At 46.8% G+C, this 23772-nt stretch overlaps 1 protein-coding gene and 1 long non-coding RNA gene across 5 annotated transcripts in view; one reads left to right on the plus strand and one right to left on the minus strand.

The window, feature by feature from the left end:
- LOC126513379 (uncharacterized) overlaps positions 1 to 23772 on the plus strand; it is a 1096546-nt gene that overhangs the window by 784164 nt on the left and 288610 nt on the right. The gene's annotated exons all lie outside the window — the stretch shown is intronic.
- The window catches only part of Znf704 (zinc finger protein 704), a 189138-nt gene continuing 166619 nt past the window's right edge, over positions 1254 to 23772 (minus strand). Inside the window, exons 6-11 of one of the 3 annotated variants that reach the window (XR_007595306.1) lie at positions 22494 to 22752; positions 19365 to 19466; positions 17161 to 17244; positions 13243 to 13340; positions 10857 to 12273; positions 1254 to 9497 (exon numbers count right to left, since the gene is read on the minus strand). Coding sequence is in view for 2 of the 3 variants with exons in the window: in XM_050161705.1 (XP_050017662.1) it covers positions 12162 to 12273; positions 13243 to 13340; positions 17161 to 17244; positions 19365 to 19466; positions 22494 to 22752 (655 nt within the window). In the remaining variant the exon portion in view is untranslated. Of the gene's footprint in view, positions 12274 to 13242; positions 13341 to 17160; positions 17245 to 19364; positions 19467 to 22493; positions 22753 to 23772 lie in introns of all 3 variants that reach the window. The other 2 variants (XM_050161705.1, XM_050161706.1) reach the window with 2 other exon arrangements.

Below are 23772 nucleotides of genomic sequence, written 5' to 3' on the forward strand. Positions count from 1 at the left end.
CTGAATAAACCTTTCCTCCCCAAATTGCTTTTTGGTCATGGTGTTTTCATTGAAGCAATAGATGAAAATATCCCTAAGACAGTATCCAATTGCATCCACTAATCCCCCACTCAGTAGGCAGATACGAAACCTGGCCACATAGAGTTCATCCTATTAACTACCATGAATACTAACCACCGCACCCCAACGCACATGTGCAGGGCATTTTTATTTTAGAAGGAGCTGTACGAAGTTGAATTGAGAAGATTCCAGTATTTGATGCTAGATATTTGAGTATCAGAGGGCTGTGTATGGCAGAGTATTTTGGCGTTCATCTGTTGATGTGTACCTGGACATGTGGTGTTTCAGGGCCCCCGTTTACCCATTTGTCTGAGGCTACAGCATTGGCGCTAGGTCAGCTGCTCAGGACCAGTAGCGCACACTCCTCACTCTCTCAGGCTGGCTGGACTAGAAAGGGGTATCGCTTAAGCCAGGCTCATCAACTTTATGATCATCCTAATACTTGAAGATTTAAGTATTAAAAAGTGCAGTGGTTAGTTCATCTAGCCATAGGCAAACTGGCTTCCAAAGCTTCCATTGCTGCACACGTGTATCTGGCTCTTGGAGGTAGACACAGTCAGTTCTCGTGGCATGAAACCTGTTCAGTGGAGGCTTAGCATTGGTACCGACATGGGGCATGGTTTCCTTAACACAGGGTCGGAAACAGGCAAGCAGCTGTCGGTTTGGGCAAAAACAGTGGTTCAAGGTGTAGGCAGGAGGGCTGAGCATGGGAGTGGCCTTGATGGCGCACAGTTGGTATAATGAAGGTACGCCTTTGCTTTTAAACAGTTGTTACAATTCTAGGCTAAATCCCAAACGTCCTATTGAGTTTGGGTGTGCTTCACACGCTTGTGTGTTTAAATGCTAAGCCTTTAGCTGGTGGCCCTGTCCTGGGAAGCTAGGTTTGGGGACAGCATCTAGCTGGAGGCAGTGGTCCCTGGCTTAGGGAAGAGACTGGCACTGCTTTTGACTGGAGGATCTGATTTCTGGTTTACCAAGATGTAACTAGCTGTGCTGCACAGTTTAGTTGTCATGGAGACAAAACTGTAACCTCCATGCCCCCGACCATGATGGATTAGAGTCCCATAAACCATGAGCCAAAAAACCCTCCCTCAAGTTGCTGTAGACATTCTGCTGCAGAATCGAACAAGTAAGTAATACACTTACGACTCTGGATATAAATGGTAGGCCTTGCATAAATAAATGGCTCCAAATAGAAGCAGATACACAAAAATTTTTATTAAGTGGAAGTTAGACTTACTTCGTGGTGATTAACCAGTTACAGGTGCATCTAAATTCATGTGTGTGGACACCGTAGAAATCAGAAGGGTCTTACTGAAAGACCCGTATTCTGGCTTGGTTCGTGCCAGTGCAAGCCAAGGGTAGAACCATACACAGAGTCAGTACAGGTTGACGATGACGTCAGACAAGATTGGCAACACCATAGTAATTGTTACAGCTAAGCATTACAGAACATGAAAGTCCAAAGACCAGAAGACTATTTCTAGAGGGTTCTTACTCTACACCTTCCCTCCTACCACATGCTTTGAGGACCACCCAGCAAGTCCTCCTGTCTGGGGGACACACAACGGGCCAGCAATACTGTGAACTTCTGCTGGTCCTCTGGATGCCCTCTGTAAGTGGACAGCAGCCGTCCCCTTGGGAAAGTGCAGTTTAACTGGTGTGAACATTTTCTTTTGTAAATCTTGAAACTGAAAAATTTTCTTCTTTTCCAATTAGCACCAGCTTATTTTAAAATACTTTTTCCCGGTGTTAAATTTTAGGAAACATTTTGTAAAACACAAAGTCCAGAACAATAAAGGACAAAAAAAATTTTAAAAATGTGTTAGAGAAGAGCATTTAGAAAAACAACATCGTTGAAACATTTGACAAATCTATGTACAGTGGGCCAAAAGCTGGCAGGGAGCATGGCTGAGGAACAGTCTCAGAAAATGTCTCTCCCCACCTGAACCTCTGCAGGCCGTACTTACAGACAGAAACAGTATCGGAACATCTGGATTTGGCTAAAAATCTTATAAAAAGACAGGCTGCCCCTCCCCCACTAACTTCTAATAAGGTAGCAAACACATCCAGCATGACCTAAGAACCGGGTTTAGAAGCGTGTTTTCCCATATTTTACAAACAGCCTAGGAAGCTCAGCAGACACAGAGAGAACCGGAGCAGCAGAGAAAGGGAGTGCATCCCTCATTGTCAGCTGGAGGGTGGAGACAGCACTGAAGAGGAGACCCTTATCAGAGGGAAGGGCTCATGAAAACGCCTGTCAGCGGGAGGCTGAAGAGATTCGGGTATATTCTAGACAGATTTTTCAAGATATAAGTGATCATCTCTGTATAATTTTGAAAAAACTGACTATTTGCCTTGTCAGATAGTATTTTTATATTTTGTTCTTTGAAACTACAGCCTAAACTCTTTTAAGAACACTCCTACTGGGTGGAAAGTTAACCACAACAGACAGACCTTTCTACAGTTTCCTTTGCCGCTTCTTCCTATTTCCCAGTGCTGGGGACTGAAGCCAGGCCCTCGCACGAGCCAGGTCAGTGCTCTGCCCAGCCCCATCCCTGGCCCTCGTCCCCCTGTTGATCCATCTGACTACAGCACCAGTCTTTAAGGACTCAGCACAGTCTGTGAGTGCCGCACGGGCAGTGTATCCTCAGCCCCTGTACTGGCTAGAGTTTGTTTTTTGCTTTTTCTGAGTCCGGAGCTCAGATGAAAGTCTGGATGCACTGTCTTTGAAACCATTGGACAAGAAAACAAAGGCACCCCACACCCTTATGAAGATTTGTATTCTCATTTATTTTGAATAATCTGTAGTTGTGATAAGTTTCTATGAAAAAAAAGTTCTTGGATTTGATATAAAATACATGTTTCTCTTTGAAAATGCATAGTTTATAATTTTATACATTCACTCATTATTAAAGACTTTGTAAGGAAGTACTTACCCCTGAATGATGGCAAGATTGTACCTCGAAAGACCTCTACGTATGCTGGATAGCACTGCCGTGACGCCTTCGGTCAGTGCCTGTCCGAGCTCATAGCTGCCATCCCAGTGCCCCAGAAGCCACTCCCTCCACTTCAGTTTGGCTTCTGTTATGAGACAGCATTTTCCCTAACTACCCCACTTTAAATATTCGGTAACTTTTTCCCCAGATATTTTGGTGTAGAAAACAATTTCAAAGGTGGCTCACCTTTAACATCAGAGTTTGCGTGTAAATCCCACCACTAAGGGCAACGGAGGACCTGCAGCTAACAGTCCCCCCTCCAGCCCCTCATGTGCAAACAACGACCACAGGCCGCTTGACATTTGCTTTTGATGGTAACCTTGAACCCTTTGGGGCCTAGCGCATATTCTTACCCTGAGTTCTTCCATTCATATGGGACTTTGCTATGAAGTATTCTGGAAACTTACACTAGGGCATATGAGCTGATCCACAGAATGTTTGAGTGGCTGACCACAGTCCAGCCATTAATTACAAAAATAGGACTTTTAGGTCGATCCACAGGTCTGACTCATGTTTACACCCAGGGCATTTTTAGTTGCCATAAGAGCCGTGTGCACTGGGAGGTACCATGTGCTTTCTGCAACCTTTGGACTTCATTGGAGCTTCCTCCAGTAGGGACACTGGGCTTGATGATGCCATGTCTCAGCCGCTGACTTCCAGTAAGAACATAAAGGCCTCAGACTGTCACCTGTCAGTTTGGGGATGGATCCCCGAGGGTAACTCAAACTCAAGAACAGCCAAAAGCCCTTAGGGCGCCCTTTTTCATTTCTGTCGTGTTACCTATGCCTGAAATAAGGGGTGGTAAGGGATGAATGTTTAACAAGGGGAACAGATTGAAGTAGTTTTGCTTTCCAGACACAAAACATAAGCAGTTCTATCCCAAAGGCACCCCACCATCACACAGGGAAGGCCAATCCCATCCCTGCACTCCTATCCTCAGGCAGAAGCCAGAGCCTGGAAGGTTTTCATCTGAGGCCTCCCTTCTAATGCAGACACAGGTGTCAGCACCCTCTGCCTGGCCAGCTCTCACCTCTGTGCTAGAGTCCTAAGCCACAGGGGAGGCAGGGCCAGCGACTTCTCTCAGGGAGTCTGAAATGGATCTTCTGTGCTCAGTGTGTTAGGATGGTGCTGAGGGAGACAGACCTGTTCAGACAGGGACCGGCACTTTCCCTGAAGGATGGCGGTAGTCTCTGCTGAGCAAGATGAGCAAGACAGGGGTAAGCATCCATGCCCTGGGTGGAGACTTCAGAGGAACAGCCAGAAAGCAACCAGTGAATGGCTCAACCCTGGCTTTGGAAATGAACCAAGACAACTCTCCGTCCTCTGGGTTGGGGAGATGAGGACTTAAAAAAGGACTAAAAAAGTGTCCACCAGACAATCTGCATACTGCTGCCAGGTGGCTGAAAATGGCCATTAGCTGGGAACTTCTCCCAGAGTCGCCACGTTCCGTCTTCTCTGGGACGCTGGTTTCCTCTTCAGCTGTGGACAGTCAATGCAGACAGAAAGGGGAGGTACCTTGGTTTCCCCAACTGTTTCTGTCTTTAATGATAGCTCGCTTGCCTTTTTCAGGGGTTGCCATGTTCCACTCTGGCTATTTTTTTTTTAATTAAATTTTGGGGGAATTGATCCTACTAAGGAAGTCTAACAGTCAGCCCCCAGGATGGCTTTCTGGTGGTACTGCAGCTCGAGGGGTGCTGTCTTCGAGTGCTGACAAGTCCATGGATAACGCCACAGAGGAAGAACACTAAAAAGAGGACTAACTATTTAATTCTGAACCTTACCTCAAAGTCTAGTTATTTGCTTTGTTCTTGTTCATGATTACTAGGTTCTTTCTATGTGTGCCAGTAACACCAGTGCAAATCTATACAACAGGCTGTCTTTCCATCACGTAGGAAAGGGCTAAACCATTCTGCCTCCAAGCACTGAATTACTTAAAACAGTATGGCATCGTTAATAATAATAAATGACCCTGCTAATGAACTAGGTAACAGGTCAATACAGGTTTCTGGGCGCTCCTTCTAGTCCTCTGACAAAAGTCCTTGTGAACTTTACGCTGAACTGGGGATGCTCCAACTCAGCCTGGCACACAGAGCCTTGGATGAAGGACATTCATACCCTGGACAGCCTTTTACTCATCCCAGTGGATGCAACCCCAAACTTTGCCTGCACTGTTTAACGTACATTCAAATATAAATGCATGGAGTATGAAAAGCTAGGTGCCAGCAGCAAAGTATTTTTCCCCCAAGGAGTCAAAATTTTTTATTTAGAATATTGCTTTAGCTAATAAATTCCTTGGTGACCAGCATGGTAGTTGTAGCAAGGGGGTACACTTGGGGATGACTACATTTGCACTTAGTAACACAAGTGACCGTGCTATTTACTTCTGCATGGAGAACATGGCGGCCTCTTGAGTCACTCTGGACCACAGCCAAGCCAGTCCCTTCTTCCCTCTTTGCAGGTAACGATGGTGCTGACTCACTGGGTTCAAGACTACTCTGGACTGCCATGGATTGGGGGAGTGACCTTAGCTTTCTACACTAGGTTCTTATGAAGATCAAAGGAAATAATGTCTGAATGAGACAGGTTTCACCATAAGGGCTGTCCCAATAACATCAGGACTTCAATATAAGATAGACTTAAAAATAATGTAATGAAAATCTATCCAGCCTCCACCCCCACATAACAAAGTTATTCTCATTTTGATTTTGTCGTCAAAGATGTGATGGTTTTCTATGTGGAAAAGCTTCCTTTTAAGGGAATGGGCACCCCAAACACTCAATGCCTATTAGTGTGGAAGGACCTTGACGGATCAGAGCTGAACAAGGATAAGAGTGGTCTGGGAAGCAAGGAGAGAAGGCAGAGGGCTTTGGCATAAGAGGCGCCATGTGTCACCTTCAAACTTGAGGGGCACCTGGCGGTCTTCTACAAAGGCACAAGACTGCTTTCCGTTTTGTCTCGCCAGCCCTTCATCACAGTGGTCACGGTAGCAGACATAGTAAGATCAGGATCACAGCTACTTAGTACTTTGGGGTGTGGCCTGGACGTGCCAGGAGGCAGCTCTCAGCAGAGCTGGGAAACGACTTAGTACGTCCTGATTGGGGCAAGGCTGACTAAGAACATGACGTGACTATGTTGCCGTCCATGAGAATAATCTCTCGAGATATTGCTCAGACTGTGCCCTCATGTCCATTCTGTGGTGCTCGGGGAAGAACGGGGCCTGTCAGCCAAGGAATGTGGGACTGACTTCCAGAGCTCCAACTGTGGCACGAGATGCCTCTGTACCCACGCAGCTTTTCTTTGGTCTCTAGTGCTGGCCACGAATGTGTGTTGGTGGCCAACACTGAACTGTCAGGTGATGCCATGTCTCCAGCTGGGATCCAGCAACCTGGCCTGATGTCTGTGGGTTCTGATAGTCAGAAGCTCAGTGGGGCTCAGTGTGGGTGTTCCTTCTCAGAAGATGTCAGCTGCATAGCTGACATCATCTCCACCATTCCCTGATGTGCACTGACCGTCTACAGGACTTGTCCAGGCATCCTAAGGCAGCCTCTGTACAGAAGCTTCTATTCGCAGGTGGAATGAGACACACACAGTGCAAAACCACGTAGTTGTAAACACTGCTGGGCACTCTGGTGCTCCTGGTGGTGCCAGGACAGACCGGCTGCCTCAGGCTGTGCAGTTATTATCCTCATTGAACAGATCTAACCCTTATGTGGAACTATGGCTGCCCTGATCACTGGCTGAGTTACCCAACAAGTGCTCGGCTGTCCTGCTGTGTTTGCAAACTTAGCAAAACTGGACTAGCTTTACGATCACTGACCGCTTGGAAGGAAAAGACGACTTCTTTAACAGTGCGTGGGCTTGAGGATGTGGGGCGGCTTAGATCCCAACTCTCTGTAGGTCCCTGTGTGGTTCTTATGTCCCACGGGAGTACTGCCACCTTCTGTTCACAACCTTGTGTGCCTGGGAGGTTTTCATCGTGAAAAACAAAAGTCAAACAAAGCAGTTATTCTGACGAGGAAATTATTCAGTCGGTGCTGAGAATAAAATCGTCTCAAACGCTGACTGGTTACAAGTTCTTTGGGTGTGTATCCTATGAGTCTAGCCATTCCCACCAAATGATACTTGTTCATTAAATGCAGGCATGTAGCTCCAATAGACCAACAGGAGAACTCAACACAACTAATTTACACTAGAGGGATACTTTTTCCATAGCCTAGGAGTCTATCTGCTAGCATCTCCTCTTATGTTTAATATATAGAAAGCGAATCTTCACATGACCCCCCCCCCCATGCTCCGAAAACACACTGATAAGGGGAAGTTGCTGCTACGTCGATTCTCTTGCAAATAACCTTTCTGTCTGTTCTGCATTCCGCCCCTTGCTCAGAGGGTTTAAAAGGTACGCATCAAAACACTTGCTTAAAAGAGGCATAGCCCTTGGATTGGTGAACAGGAACTGTGTACGATATCAACACTTCCTGTCAGTTAAAATACTGCATTTTTAAAAATAAGCTACAATGTATAAAACCAAGGTCATTTCCCACAAAGTGTTCATGTTCTGTGATTATAAAACACTGTATCTTGTAAAATATTTCCAGTTCTGATAAACTTGAGAAGTACTAACGCTCATTATAAAAGTGACATGTCTCTTGTAGATGCTGAAGCAGTATATTTCTTTCATTTGGAAACTTAAGTTGTAATTATTATTGTACTTAAGATTATATCACACATTACAATTGTGATCCTCAGACCCACACAACAAAAGTTATAAAACACGAGATTGTCTTCGGAAAACAAGGAGCTATTTACAAAACAGGACAGGAGACGAAACTCTCACTTTGCTCGTCCTGTGGCAGGTACACTCTTTAAAGCATCACTGGAAATGGACCTTTCCAATGTCAGTCAGCAGAAGCAAGTCAGTCGTGAGTACATTTCGTACTTTCTTGCTCTGTTGGTGTGCGTTACTCAGGACAACTGGTACCTAAAAGTGCTAACCTTACTGAATTTACTAACTTCCCATTTGGCTAAATTTCTACAATGCAGAAAAGACAGGACAAAATGGCTGCAACATGGAGAAATCCCCACAGGTGGAGGACAGGGGAGCCTGTGTGCTGCTGGTGGGTTTCTTCCAGAAATAAACTTTCCAGTTGACTCATATGCTAGCATGCCCCACGCCGTAAGACCCGCGCCTCCATGCTACCTGCTGTGTCGCCCATTTGTATCTACTGCCACAGGTCAATGCTACAGATGACACGGGTGGTGGGAACCCCACAGGATGTGAGAAAGAGCAGCACCTTGTTCACGGTAGTGTGCTCCTCAGCATGGCACTACAGCGAAGCCCGGGTCTCCAACAGCGCTCTTTCACCTAGGGAACGCTGTGCAGCGCTGATCAACAGCTGCGCAAACAACTGCTGATTACAACAGGAACAGCGAGGCTCCTTGTTCACAATCACATTCAGGGAAAGTTTCACCGTGTCTACGAATACCCAGGTTCAAACACCAGTCAGCTTTAGGTCGGCTACAAAAAGACAGTGGGTGCATCTGCCACACCTCACGGAAGCTGACACGGTCCAGTTGGCATGGATTTGTCTTGAAATGATACTGAGTTCACATGAACCATAAAATTCCTCCTCGTCCTGGGGTTCTCCAGATCTGTCTTCACACATCCTTCCTGCTTCCCTGAGGAAATGAGCAGTGTTACAGTATTCTGCTCCTGCGCAGATACAGTCCTCACCTCCTTCTCGAACCTCCTCCAGTGAGGGCCACCCTTGTTGTGCAGTGCAGTTGAAGTGAGAGATGAAATGGACTCTTGCAAGGCTGGCTCACTAGGAGCCCAGAGATGACAGACTTCAACTTCTGACATCTTGAATTGCAATGGGGAACAATTCAATTTCAGAATTTTTTTGCAACATACATGTGACCATCTCTGAAGAGAGTGCTATTATTTACTGATAATGCTCATTTGGAGCTTGGTCACAGGAGGCAGGGGATCATCTCCTAAGGAAACCTCTTGGCCATGGAGCTGTCAAGAGTCATTGTAAAGCCCACTCTGCTTTGGAAACCCATTGCTTTCTTCCTGACGCTGGCTTTTCTCACTCCACAGAGAAACTTCTGGACAAAAGATGGCAGAAGGGTAAGCCTGGACAAAGCAGCTCCTGTCCTGTTTCAGACAGTTGCAACAGACATGGAGGATGCCTGGCTGCTTAGCCCCAAGATGAGCTGGAGGCAGGCGGGCTCAGGTCTCCTGCACTGCCTCCTGGACATACTTGCTTCCCTGGGGGTTTTCTCCATGTTGTCTCGCTGACTTCCATACACAGTGTTCATCCTCCAGGAAGGCTGAGGCTGGAAACTACTGCCTGTCGCGCCCATTGCGCTTGCTCTGCCTGGCTATAGAATGTGCTGTCAGTCACTGAAATAGCTTCCCAGGGAGAAATGAGAAACCTGTTTTGGAGAAAGGGACATCACGGAAGAAAAAGAATCAGACATTTCCACTGGACAGGAATTCAGTGCGCCACCCCTCCTTTGTAGACAGGGCTGTTAGCCCTGGGGATGCACAGAGCTGCAGGCTAGCAGCCAGCTCGCCTGGGATACGTCTTCTCATCCATTCTCTCTTTGCTTCTCCACAAAATGCAGACACAAAAAGAACTTAGCTTCATGGAGATGGCATCAGATGAAAAGTCAGGCTTCATTTGGCACTTCATTTGGTTCCCCAAATAACAAAGTAACTACTTAAAAAAATGTAACTCATAACAAAATGTAACTCATATAATCAGCAACTGTATGTTGCAATTCAGAGCTTTCTGGTTCCCTGGAGATTGCGCCCTTCCACACTGGGAACGGGCAGCATGTGTGTCCAGAACTGACCTCAGGATTTGTCTGCACCTGGAAGCCCGATGAGGGCTGGCCATGCAGAAGAGCTGGTGTGATGAAGGCTGCAGAGGACAGGAGGGACCCAGGCTCCGCTGAAATGTGCAGTTATGCACACCCTTGGGCTGTGTCTGGGGGAGATGGCCACGACACCTTGCTTAAGGATTGTTCTCATGCAGAGAGCATTCCTTCACCCCGAAGTCCTTTAGGAGAAGATGGATTTGACTTCACATCATTCCAGTATTTTGATTAAAGTCTTCATCTGAGATAAAATAAATTCCAGGGAACTTTGCTGAGGAGAAAAACCTCTGGCCCAGGGTCCATCTATTATTTAAGCACAGGGTGAGCTTGATCAGACAGCTGGCCATGACAATCTGCGTGTGGCTCAGGACTTCTTGGACCAGCTAGGACATCACTTCACAGCAGAAACTACAGGAGATAGGAGAGAGGACATACCCAGGAGGAGGGGGAGCAGGGAACACCTCAGCTCTGTGTTTAAAAAAAATGCTGTTTCTTGGGTACAGGTCAAAACACCCAGGAGAGCCAGTGCGCTGATGTCGACTATCAGCCTACAGGGAATCAGATAGAGCACATTTTCTTGTCTCTTGAAATAAATTTTTTTCTTTTAAATACCTGAAGGTACAGATCAGGATCTCTTTCAAGAAATAATCTTGTAGAAAGTCACATGAATTTAAAAAATAAGATTGCCAAAATACATGAAGGCAGAAATTCAGGGTGTTGCGCTGCAGAACCTCCATATGACCCTAACATAAAAGGCGTCTCTGATTGCTAGATGACTTCTTCCCACTCTGTAAAAAAGCGCTATGTACAATCTTTAAACATATATTAAGCTTTTCTCTGTGCAATTTCACTTAACATTCGTATGGCTGACACCACGCCCCCACCCCAGTGCCTCCTCTAAGGTGCTCTTACTTTGCATAGGTACAGGACATCCAGTTCTTTAAGCAGGGCAGAAGTGTTCCGACGAGGCTTGGTGGCTGCCTGCCACGCTCCAGCCCTCAAACACACAAGTCCACTGATTTAGACATTCCATAGGCATCCAGTGCAAGCCCTGGCCCTACTAGATAGGGAGAGTCCTATACCAAGATGCATTTTCCTTTGGGCATCCTGTAAGTTAATTTCTGAGCAAATTCTTAATTCATCTCTCTAATATTTTTGTAAGAAATGAAAGGTTTCGATCTGTTATCCATATATGCCACTCTGTCCACTAACTCACCCATGACATGTGGAGCATGCCATGGATAAAAGTGCACTCAGAAGGGAGGTGGATCTGCTGCCCTGGTGGAGCTCTCTCACAGACGGGGGCATGACAGCCACGCTCTGCCTAGAGCACAGCTGTGAGGCAGTCTGGAGATTTCCACCTGGGCAGGGTTTGGAGGGCAGGATGACAACCCACGGTCCTGGCCACAGATTGACCAGACACAGCCGGGCACACTGCCCCAGCTGCAGTTCCTGTGACATTTCTGAAAGAAGCGGCGAGGCTTACCAGATGGCCCCGGTGCCAGCTCTCACCTGAGCTGTGCCAGGCACCACCACTTGGGGGCCAAGGACGACTCCCAGATGCTTTCTGAAGTGGCTCGTGGCCTCAGCCTGCAGCTGAAGTTTGCCTGTGATTCCCACTGCCAGTCACTTTTGGCCTCAAGCTACCTGGGGCTCCAAGCTACCATCTTTACAAGGTTTCTGCTTGGGTCCTTCGTGAAAACAAAACAGACACAGAAAAAGACAGCCAGACTGCAGCTCTTTCTTCAAATACATCATGATCCAGACTGCTCTAAGCAGCTGGCTGGAAAACAGGAAGACGCCTATTCACAAGGTGGGTTATCCTTTGTACAAATGCTAGCTAATATCATGTAGCTTATGAATGTACTGTTTACGTGTCAAAACCCCTTGAAAATACCACAATTCAGAAAGCTTATCAAAATCTTTCTAGGTAAAATGGCCTGGTTGGTTAGGTTGCTACAGAAGTCCAGTTTTAAGACCAGACAGAGAGTAAGCAAAGTTACTTTTCTTTTGAAGGAAAAAGTCACTTTTGCTGCTCTTGTCTGGGCTCTCAGAGCAGTGCAGGTGCTGATATTTTTTTTTTTTTTTTTTTGCTTTAATTCCACCATGGAATTATATTCCCAGAATTCCAGGAAAGGCTTTCCCTGGGCCTTGAATGGCTTCCTTTGGAAGGAGAGGCTTTCTCACCACCCGTCGTGAGAGTGGGGCAGGGATGGCTCAGTCGATGAAGCGCTGGCACGCCTTCTTCCAGCGGCAGGCGGTGCACCACATGTCCCGGTTTTCCATCCCATAAACCTTGCGGCACTTTTTGCCTTCACCTCTGGGCTTCCTGTAGGACAGACAGCACAGATGTGTTCAGGGACAGGGCCTTCTGGAGAGAGTTCAGAAGAGCGAGGGGGCAAGAGAAAGACAAAAGCCTGCCCAGAGGGAGCAGAAGCTCTCTGCAGGCTGGGTATTTGCCCGGCCGCTCTACTTAAGCTGCTCCTAAATTTCATTCATGGAAATGTCCATCTGGCCATTTTGTAAGGTTAAGGAAGTAAACACAGGAGTTAGGGACTGGGAAGAAAGCAGCTGCTGTTCCAGCATGAGGAGTAAGTTTGGACCGCCAGAACCTGAAGAGCTGACCATGACAGCATGCGTCTGTAATCCTAGCACTTACACAGCATGGCGGGAGGCGCGGACAGGGAGATCCCTGCAAGCTCTCGGGCCAGCTTGCCTGGCATATGCGGTGGGTGAATGAGAGATCCTGTCCAAGTTAGGCGGTAGGACCAACACCTGAATCTTCTGACTTACCCAGGTGCACCATGCATATATTCATACTCATGTATCAGCATGTAGCTGTGCGCGCGCGTGCGCGCGCACACACACACACACACACACACACACACACTTTTCTGCTCCCCCAAATACCCTGCCTCCTGAAAAACAAAAACAAACAAACAAGCATGGAATGGCAGGGAGCAACACTGCTCTTCCAAATTTTCAGTGTGCCTTTCTTTCCTTTCCGGTGTTCTGAGATCTGGTTGGAGGCTCCCCAGGAGACTCTCCTGGAACTAGATGCAAACCATAAACTGTCACTCATGTTACACAGAGTTAGTGCAGGACAGCGACCATTACCTACCCTACCAATGGAAGTGCTCTTCACGAGCTGTGGGAATGAAAGAAAGCAAGCATGCTTCATGGGTTGGGGAGAAACTACAAAAGGTCGTGGAACCAGAAGGTTTTGGTTCCTTTCTGCTATTTTCCCATCTCCTAGGAAATTCCCTGAGGTGAAGTCTGCAGCGTCAAGCAGTCATACCTTAGGCTGACTGTCCCTCTGGGCGGGGAGGACAGGACCGTGTGAGCGTGCTGCCGCTGCTCTCCTGAGCCCACTGGGTGGTGATGTGTTGGAGACACCTGGGGAACACAAGGAAAATCAGGTTGACAGGACAGACTCTCCCACATAGCTATTAGGCCTCAGTGGTGTGGGCAAGGGTCCGTGCGCAAAAAAACATGGAGACGGACAGTTGATTTTCAGCTGTGGGAGTTAAACAGGCAAGGCCGGAGCTCTGTAGCTGGAGGAATAAAGGCTAAGCTGACCAGGTAAGGAGGATCCTGCTGATTGGTGTCCCTGTCCCAGACCCCACAGAGTAGGGGACGTGCACACTCCTTCTCTCATTATTAGTATCTTCCAAATGCCCATGGAAAAGCACACGAGGTTCGGAGCACACAATGGCTTTTCTAGCTCTAAGCTCCACACAGTTCCACACTGCTACCCTCAACACCAACATGGCCAGGGCTACCAGGGTGGCCACTCTCTGCTGCCACTTGCATGTGGGTCCAGGGACAGCCCTCAAGCTTGTCATCTGATGCAGCAAGCATTTACCACCCAGGATCTCGTCGGCCCTGCTCTATACATATTTAATCTTCGTTTTGTACCTCAAACTCTTTCAAAAGTCTACCTTGAAGTGTATTTTACCAAGTATAAAACATACTTTGTAGTACTATGGATGGTATTAGATGCTATTATTTATAAATGAATACAATTATTAGGCTATGTGACCACAACGTGTGTTTACTGAGTAGATAATGGCATAGTGTTTGAAATCACAGCTAATCTCTCCCAGGCAGTGAGGACACTTGAGCTATACGGAGCACTTTCTAAACAGGAAGTCTGACTCCGTTGTTCTCAGTAACAACAGCAGTAAGCGTAAGCATCTCTCGCTAGCCCCATGCCAGGCACTGTGCTGAGCAACACGAGGTTGCTTTAGAAAAGCCCTGTGCCTGGCTTGAGATCAGAGTTCGTGGATGCTAGAGCCAGGGATTTTAACTGTGTCTCACATGGGAGCAATCATATGGATTCGTGGTGCCTCTCTGTATGTATTTTAGAGAAAAATCCTTGTGATCTTCTCTTTCTCACAGTGACTGGAAATCTCTCAGGAGCATTTGCAACCCTGTCTCTAGGCAAGCAGTTGCACTAGCTACTTTTCCTGTGACTGGGACAGAATACGTGACAGAAACAACCCTTCATATCAGAACTACAACACTACCCCAAGTGAAGCATGGGCTTTCTACTCACTTCCTCCCACTTTTGGGAACATGTAGCTCAGGCTGGTCTCAAATTTACTATGTGGTTGAGGTTGGCTGTAAACTCTTGATTTTTCTGTCTTTATCTCTCAAGTGCTGGGACTAGAGGTATATACCAGCATGCCTGACCTCCCCACTTCTCCTAAAATTTTATGTTGGAAATTTAAATCCTCAGTCTGGGTGTGTTGAATGATAAACCCTTTAAGAAATCAAGGTGAGATGAGGCCATAGTGTAGGGCCCTGATCCAATAGGACCAGTGTTGTTATAAGAAGAGATGCATGCACGCATGCACACACCTCAACAAGACTAGATACCAGAGGGCTGGCATGCATGTGCCCCTTCTCTCTCACTGTTGGCCATACACACTGAGGAAAAGCCAAGTGAAGGCAGAGCTCCAATGGCAGATGTCTCCAAACCAGGAGTAAACAGTCAACAGCCTGATGTTGGACTTGCGGCTTCCAGGAAGGAACCGGCTGCCGATTACACTGCCTACCGTAGGCAGTTTTGTTGTGGTAGCTTGAGACGAAGGGACCAAGACCTCTTAGTTTTCAGTCAAAACAACAGAGAGCGGCATTGTGTAGCTGTGAAAACCAGAGGCCAGCCACCAGGACAAGAGGAGAAGGAAGGCAGTGGTAAGGACGGCCTGCTCCTCCTGCACACCCCCAGCTCAGGCTAGCCAAGGGCAGCGGTGTCTGCACAAGAGTCTCCATGGCCATATACCGGGAAGTGCTCGCACAAAAGTCAGCAGAAGCCTGCAGCCCTGGGGGCTGCTCTAGGGCTTCCTCTAGGAGTGTCCTCAGGGCTCTCTTCAATACCAGAGCTCAAAGTGCAGAAGGAAAGGCACCAGTGACCCAGGGTGACCACCTAGGGGTATCTGTCTCAGAGCACAAAGACAGAAGAAATGTCTATAACATAGAAACCACTGGGTTTGGAATTTTTAGACAGACTCATCCTTAATGTTCTTTATAATTTAAAAACTTGAGAGTTGCTATCTAAAACCATTTTAGAGTAGGGAACTTCAGTCATGTTCTTGGGTTCTGCCCGGCTCCCTACTTTCTAGGGGTTAGGGCGAGCCACTGGTTGGCACAAAGTCCGTGGACATGCCAACCCTGCGGCTGTGGGATGGACTGTTCAGAACGCCCGCCCGCCCACGGGGCAACAGGCCAGCAGGCTCCGACTCTTTTCTCTCTGAAAGCACCGACAGGGCACGCAGGAGCATAAGGAATACTATTTGTGCTCCATTCTTGTCTTTCTAGAGTCCAGCAAAGCTTTTAAAAATACACCAGACCCTTAAAATAGGAACGGCAAGTCTGACTGCTGTGGTGTTTACCTAAGTCTCGGCCAAAGCAGATTACAAACCAGAGAGACTGGAAACTCTCTGGTCTAAGAATAAATCAGAAATGGGGGACGGAGGCTGGGAGAGACTCAGTAGTTGATAGAGTGCCCATGGTGTAATCATGAGGACTGTAGTGTGGAAGCCAGCACCCCTGTAAAATGGACACAGCGACACCTGTAGCCCTCGTGCTAGAGGTGGGGCCGGCAGGTCCCCGGAGCTCACTAAGCAGCAGTTTAACTAGATACGTGAGCTCCAGGTACAGAGACCTGCCTGGAACAAGAAGGTGCAGAACAACGGAGGAGGACAACTGGTATCCACTGTCTGCACACCTTGTGCACACACATGTATACATGCATATGTATGCACACGCACATGCACACACACGGATATAAAATGTATATAAACAACAACAAAAAAACCACACAACAAAATGAAAAGGATAAATGAGAAACAGCCACAGGAGGCAGAGTTTCCAGTTAACCCAGATAGTGTATGTAAGTGCAATCTCGCTGCTAGAATGTCCCTGGAAACTAACACAGAAATGAAATATTTTGTAAATAAATATGTAAGTGAATAAGTAAATAAACCAGGAATTCCTTCAGGCCTGGGGTGGTGGCTCCCAAAAGCTGAGCACTGGGTGTTAACTGACAACTCACTGGACCAAAAGACAGGGCCAGTTCATGGGGGAGGATTAAGACTGAAGGTAGAGACAGCCACAGTGTTCATAGAAGACTTCGAAGATTCATTGTTGGAAAACAAACACCATAAGGAATCCTGGCTGGCATCCTGCAGAGATATTTAGGAACTGGGAGGACAGACAGCTGGTTAAAACCCAGAATGAGATCTCTATGACAGTTTAATTTAAAAACAGCCCAGTAGAAGCTACGCATGGTGGAGCCCGAGGCAGGGTAGCGAATTCAACATTTGCCTGGGCTATAGTGTGAGTTTAAGTTCAACCTGAACAATTAAGTAAGATCCTGTATCAAAATAACAACTGGAAAGAGAGACGTGGCTTCACAGTGGAGCATCTGCCTGGTGCACGAGGCCAGAGTGAGGTGGAAAACAAGAGTTTGGACTGTTGCGGCAGCGGTGAGGAAACCCGAGGCTCTCCTGTCTCACTCTACCCTTATTTTTACACCAGATGAACGGCCGAGTGCCAGAAAGTCTTCCTGCATTAAAGCAGAAGCTAAGGAGCTGTCACTGCGGGTCTGCAGCTTTCAGTCTAGGTGCGACTGTGTGTCTCCTAGAGCACACACTCTGGGTGTTTCTGGGATGGCTTTCCAGAAAGGCACCAGGGAGCGCGTAAAACCTACCTTGAACCTGGGTTCCTGTGGCTTGGGCCCGGAAAAAGACTGGATGTGAGTGGAGCACCAGTGTTCATAACTCTCTGCTTCAGACTGTGGACACAACACGGCCAGTCACTGCCACACCCAACACCACCACGGTGGATACAACACAGCCAGTCACTGCCACACCCAACACCACCACAATGGATACAACATGGTCATTCACTGCCACACCCAATGCCACCAGTCACTGCCATACCCAACACCACCATGGTGGACTGTGAGACCAAATAAACCCTTCCTTCCTTAAGTTACTTTTGTTGTGATTTGGTCATAGCAACAGGGAAAGTAACTAAATGCGCTAGGCTATCAAAGAAGGCATCTTAGCCCCCCTTTCTGCTGCTGTAATAGAATACCCTGGAAAGACATTATTCTGGTCCATGATTCAAGGGCACACTCCACTATGATGGGAAAGCCAAGGCAGTGGGAACTTGACACAGGGACACATTGTGGCCACAATCAGGAGCAGGGAATGATGGATACACACTCATCTCTTGTCGAGTTCCCTTCATTTATACTGTCTAGATTCTCAGCTAGGAAATGGTGCCAACCATGGCAGGCCAGCTTCCCATTTCTCTTTCTATGTTCTTTTCTGCCTGCCTATTTCCCCGACCCCTACCGCCACTATCCCCAGTTTTCCCATTCTTATCAACACAAGACAGTCTCCCAAAGGCATGTCCGGAGGCCTGCCTCCCAGGTAATTCTAGATTCTGTCAAGTTGGCAGCACTACCCATCACAGATGGGCTAATGGCAAAGTGCAAACGGCAAGGCACTCTGGGCCTTTTTATGTCTCCCAAGGGAAAGTCCTGAGAGGAAGTGGTTCTTATCCAATAGGAACAGGAGTAGACAAATGTCTGTGCTACAAACAAAACTAATGCAAGAGTGTCCACGGTCACTCCCTGAGAGTGGCCAGGGGTTACCACTATTCAGTGACTTTAGTAATTATTCCATGTTTATGGCAGTGTTTGAGAAATCACAGGAGTATTTTCTGGAAGCCAGCAGGAGGCCATTTGCTGTCACCAATCCCTTTGTTGAGTTTGGTAAATATTAATGGGCAGAACACAGCACAGTTATTCATCCTTAGGAGCTGAAACCTCTAAAACTTTCTGGGGCTTGCCAAGGAGTTGCTTTGTGTAAGTGCGGGAGGGGTGAGGTAGGGGAGAAAAAAATAAGGTTTTAACATCTGCTATTGTTAGCTTAGTTCTGAGCCGCATCGGGAGTCACACCTGCTTGTGGAGATGGGGACAGTGCAGGTCAGTCTTGGAGAAAACTAGGTCGAATCCAGAATGTTTTAAAATGAACTGTTAGGAGCCAAGTAAATCCACAGTGGTTTAGCAGGATCATTTAATACATTGAGCTAATTTTTATTTAGCACCTAAATATGGCTGCACTTGTAGCATTCATTTACTTTATTTTATTTTTGCTTAGGCTTTGAAAGAAAAAAAGTGATTTCAATTTATTTAACTTTTGGATCTTCAAATGGCATACCTCCAGGACAATATGTCAAATTAACATGTAATGGTAAACAAGCTCTGTAGGAAGGTGGGTCAAACTGTTCACTCTACAGTCCTTGGAGATGCACACAGCGCAGCCCAGTATCACCAGCTAACACGCTCTTCTGGCTTCCTGAAGTATCAGGCAAAGCATCTTTTCCCAGAGACGCTGCACCCACCTCAATTACAATAGCTTGCCCATGAATCTACAAGTGTCAATTCAGGACAATATGCCTGGGATTGGAGAGATGGCTCAGTCATTAAGAGCACTGATTGCTCTTCCATAGAGGACCTGGGTTGGATTCCCAGTACCCACATGGAGGCTCACATCTGTAACTCCAGTTCTAGGGGATCTGACGCCCTCTTCTGGCCTCCACAGGCACTGTATGCATGTGGTGCACAGATATATAAGCAAGCAAAACACACATACAAATAAAATGAAAAATAAAGCAATTTTAAAAAAGAAGGAAGCATGTGCCTCTGGAAATCGATGTGATGCGTGCACCTGTAATATCAGCGTTCATGGGGTGGGGACAGCAGTCATATAGGCCATCCTCAACTACATAGGGCTAACCCGTGGTGGTGCTCTGGGCACCAACTCCATCTTTCTCGTGTCTGTCCCACAGTTGGCTCTCTCAGTGTCTATTTGGCTCACCTCTCCATGCTTCGGTACTTACGGGAATGCCGGTGAACGTAACCGGAGGAGACTGCCAGGAAATGCTGAAACTGCTGCCATTGGGGGTGAACTTAGACCCCGGAATGGTCACCGGGGGCGTGGCCTGTGAGACAGGAAGCAGAGAGGGCTGTAGGAAAGACTGACTGTCCAGGGTCTTGGCCCTCATTACCAAAGCTGGGCTACGGGGACAGGCAGGGTAGCTCTGGTAACATACACTAGCAGGCGGAGACTAAACAGAGCCATAGAGTAGCCAGAAACAAGCCTTTCATATACATATAAGCAATCTTATATATGCTTATGTAGAAGCAATCTTATTCATACGCTTCAATCTACTTGAGGCATAGGACATGGCTTTTGGCTCTCAGTTTCTGAAATTTAATCACCAAATTTTTGGACATATACAAGTACTTCTTGATATCAAATCAAAAAATAAATACCTGAACAATACATTTGGAATACATGTGAGTTATAAATATTTTATAAGTGTAATTTAGTGATATACATTGAAATTCTCATTGTTTTGCCCATCAGACACCTCACGTTTAAGGGTTGATTCTAAGAAAATGGACACAACAATATTTGCTGCACAATCGTGTATTCGGAACATGCTTGGAGGCTTGGCCAGTGATGTGGTTCAGCAGGTAAAGATGCCGACTGACAAGCCTGAAGCTCTGAGTTTGATCCTTAGGAGCACAGAGTGGAAGGTCCTGTGACCTCTTCATGTACAATGTCAAATGTGTGTGCATACACATGTACACAAAAGAAATGCAAGTTTAATAAAAAAATTTAAAATTGATCAAGTAGCTATAATGGAGACGACAGAAGTCTATATAGAAAGTGTTTGCATCTGTCTTCTCCAGGTTTACTTGTTTTTATGAATTACAAATACTCCAGCTAGTTATGGTGGCTGTGTGCTGGCACCATTGGGAAACACGTTGGCAGTAGATAGAAATACTCATAAACTCTTCGCTCATGTTCTTCATCACTCAATAATGAAATGACACTGCTGGGAATTACAACGAGAGCTAAAAAAGCTACAGGCAGAGAATGTTCATAGTAGCCCACCCCCCCTTTTTCTTGTTTTTTATTTGTTTTTTGACCTAGACTAGCCTCAAACTTGTTAAAATCCTGAGGCTGTCTCCACCTCTCAAGTGTTGGAATTACAGGCACGTAATACTATGCCCAGCTCCATGTGGTCACGACAATGGAAAGAAAACCATGGTAGTCAGTCACATAAATTATCAGAATGATTAAAATGATTATTTCAATTTAATTAATTGGATACTGGTGTGGGACCATGGTCTGTATTCTGTCAATTATATTTTAAATAATCTCTGATTGTCCAGTAGTCAGGCAGGAGGTACAGGCGGGACAACCAGACAGGAAGTAGAGGCGGGTCAATGAGAACAGGAGAATTCCGGGAAGGAGGAAGCCCATTCCTATGCATTCGTTGCCCAGCCACAGAAGAAGCAAGATGTGACTGCCTTGCTGAAAAAGGTACTGAGCCATGTGTCTGACATACACAAGAATAATGGGTTAATATAAGTTATAAGAGTTATAAGTTATAAGAAGCCTGAGCTAATGGGCCAATCATTTTATAACTAATGTAGATTATGGGAACCAGGCGAGACAGAAAACTCAGTCAACAGTGTACTATACAGTTATTTGGATTTTTTTTTTTTTTATAAAATAGGTAGGGGAATGTAATTTCAAAAATGCAGGGAAGATTTTTATGAAGTTGCCTGAGGTACCCCAATTGTTAGGGCAGCCATGGCCTGTGTTAGGAGGATTTACTTCTAAGTCCCTAGGCTTCTGGAGTCCTAGCTATGACCCAGCCATTTGAAACAACTTCTACAGAGTGCTGACACTGTTGAACTGGGGAACACTAGCAGCCACTGGAGAGGGTTAGCGACTTACTTAGCAGTGGAGATGCTGAAATCCCAGCTACGCGGTATGATCTCTGTCACTGCTCCAAAGCTTGCCAAACAAGGCTCAACTTTTCATTCACTTTAGTTTTTATTAAAAATGTTAAATTAGCCAGGCATGGTGTCACACACCTTTAGTCCCAGCATTTGGGAAGCAGAGGCAGGCGGATCTCTGTGAGTTTGAGGCCAGTATACTCTAGTGAGTTCCAGGACAGCCAGGGATATTGAGGGACACTGTCTCAAAAACAAAACAAAACAAATGACACCTTTAAAAGAAATGTATTTCCTGTGGCCATGTGTATAGCATGTGGATGGCCAGAAGACAATTTCCAAACATTGTTCTTTCCTTATACCATGTAGATCTTGGGGACTGAGCGACTCCTTAGGCTCGGGGCAAGCCTGATACATTGCTGGTCTCTTGACTTTACCTTTCTGAGACAAGGTCTCACTAAAAAGCCCTGACAGACCCGGAACTTAATACTGTAAATCACGCTAGCATTGAACTCAGAGGTCCCCTGCTCAAAGGTGCATGTCACCATTTTTGGCTTTTCACATATTAGATGCTTGGAAGCTATGCCAGTCACCAACCTGAGGACTTTACGTGGCTAAGGAGTTTTACCCTTTTACCAGCTCCTAAGGGTCTTCAGCTGATTCTGGGGAGTTCAAGAACAATCTCCAGGGTCCATGTGAATGAGGTCATGACTGTCCCCCAGCGGTGCTGAAGATTGGGAAAGGAGCAAGCGCTCTAGGACTAAGCTCATCCCAAGCCCTCTGCTTTCCCTTTTACCACCAAGTTGCCCAGGATGGTCATGGATGTGCCCTATCATCTTAGCAAGCTTCAAACTTGTGATCCTCCTGCATCAGGCTCCTGAGTAACCAAGATTACAGCCCTGGGCCACCAGACCCTTCTTCTTGTTGTTTGGCTTTAGAGACCGAGTCTCAACTATGTAGGTCAGGCTGCCCTTAAACTCTACAGCCCAGCTCTGGCCTCAAATTCATGATCCTCCTGCCTCAGCCTCCTGAGTGCTGGGATTAAAGGCATGATCCACCACTTACGACTTGAGACCATGACTAAGAGTTTGAAAAAAAAAAAAAAAACAACTAAATTACTGGTTGCCGTGCATGGAGCTGTGTTTTATTGAGTTCTCTTGCAGTTCTAGGCTGAGGGTGGGGCTACTGCTTTTGACAGGACCCTAGCATGTTACCTGGTAAGCATGGTCCGTGTGCACGAGGTAGAGGGTGGTGGGGGCTGAGCGGCTCAGCGGCGTCATCGGCTTGGGGTCGGTTTTGGCACAAGGCGATTCTGTTCGGCTGCAGTCTGGGACAGGAAACGTGGGAGGTGAGGTCAGGGACTGCGAGGGAGAAACCGGGGCCAGGCCCTCAGACATCGAGTCCGTGTTGAGCTTGATCTCAGTGTAGTAGAAGTCCTCCTCTCCATCACTGTAGTCAGATTCCCCAACTCGCCTAGGGAGGAGAAAGCAAAGCTCAGCGATCCGTCCATCTGCCTCCATCTTGGGCAGACCATTCCTTCAACCTGGAACACTCTCCTCTCTGTTGGCCTGGGAGCCGCCACGTTTGCCCTGCAGCACTAGGCGACCTTTCGAGGGAGGGCTTCCCCAGCTTCCACCACCAACACTGTTTGCTAGTAACGTGACTTCCACTCTTATGCTAATGGTGTTAGGAAAGGTCAAGAGGATGCGGGCATGATGGCACTAGTGGCTCCGAAAGGAGGAGAAGACAAGCAAGTAGATTTGGTTTGTCTGACCGTATCAAATTCACCAGATGCTGAACATCTAGATGCCTACATTAATGCCATAGATTCAGCATCCAGAACCGTGAGCCAAATAAACTTCCGCTCCTTTCACTTACCTGGCATCAGGTATTACACCACAGAAACAGAAAATAGACTTCTTAGAGCAGTCTTTCTACCACCCACCCATCCATCCACCCACCTACCTCCCTATCCGTCCACCCGTTCATCCACCTTCCCACCTATGCATCCATCCATCCATCCATCCACCTATCTACCTATCTGTCCACCGTTCATCCACATTCCTGCCTATCCATCTATTTACTTGTCTGAGAATCATTTATTTGAATATATTACATATAAAACATTCTACCTCCTAACAGGAACAAAACACAGACTCTGCTTTGACGGAAATTTTTGTTTTTGTTTTGTTTGGTTTTGGTTTTTCGAGACAGAGTTTCTTTGTGTAGCCCTGGCTGTCCTGGAACTAACTCTGTGTGTAGACCAGGCTAGCCTCCAACTCAGAGATCTGCCTGTCTCTGCCCACTGTGTGAGTGGGTTTAAAGGCGTGAGCCACCACCGCCAGGCTTTCTAGAGGCAGACAAGAAATCTCTAACACACAGCCATTTAATAAGAGGCTTTGTTAAGTCCCAGTAAAAGAGATAAAGCAATACTTGAGAGTCCATAATTAAGGATAGAGGTTGGGGTACCGAGCTGTACATAGGCTGCTCAGG

Source organism: Alexandromys fortis, unplaced genomic scaffold, assembly GCF_014885135.2.
Source record: "Alexandromys fortis isolate MF-2015 unplaced genomic scaffold, M_Fortis_MF-2015_v1.1 scaffold_74, whole genome shotgun sequence".
Taxonomy (NCBI): Eukaryota; Metazoa; Chordata; class Mammalia; order Rodentia; family Cricetidae; genus Alexandromys; species Alexandromys fortis.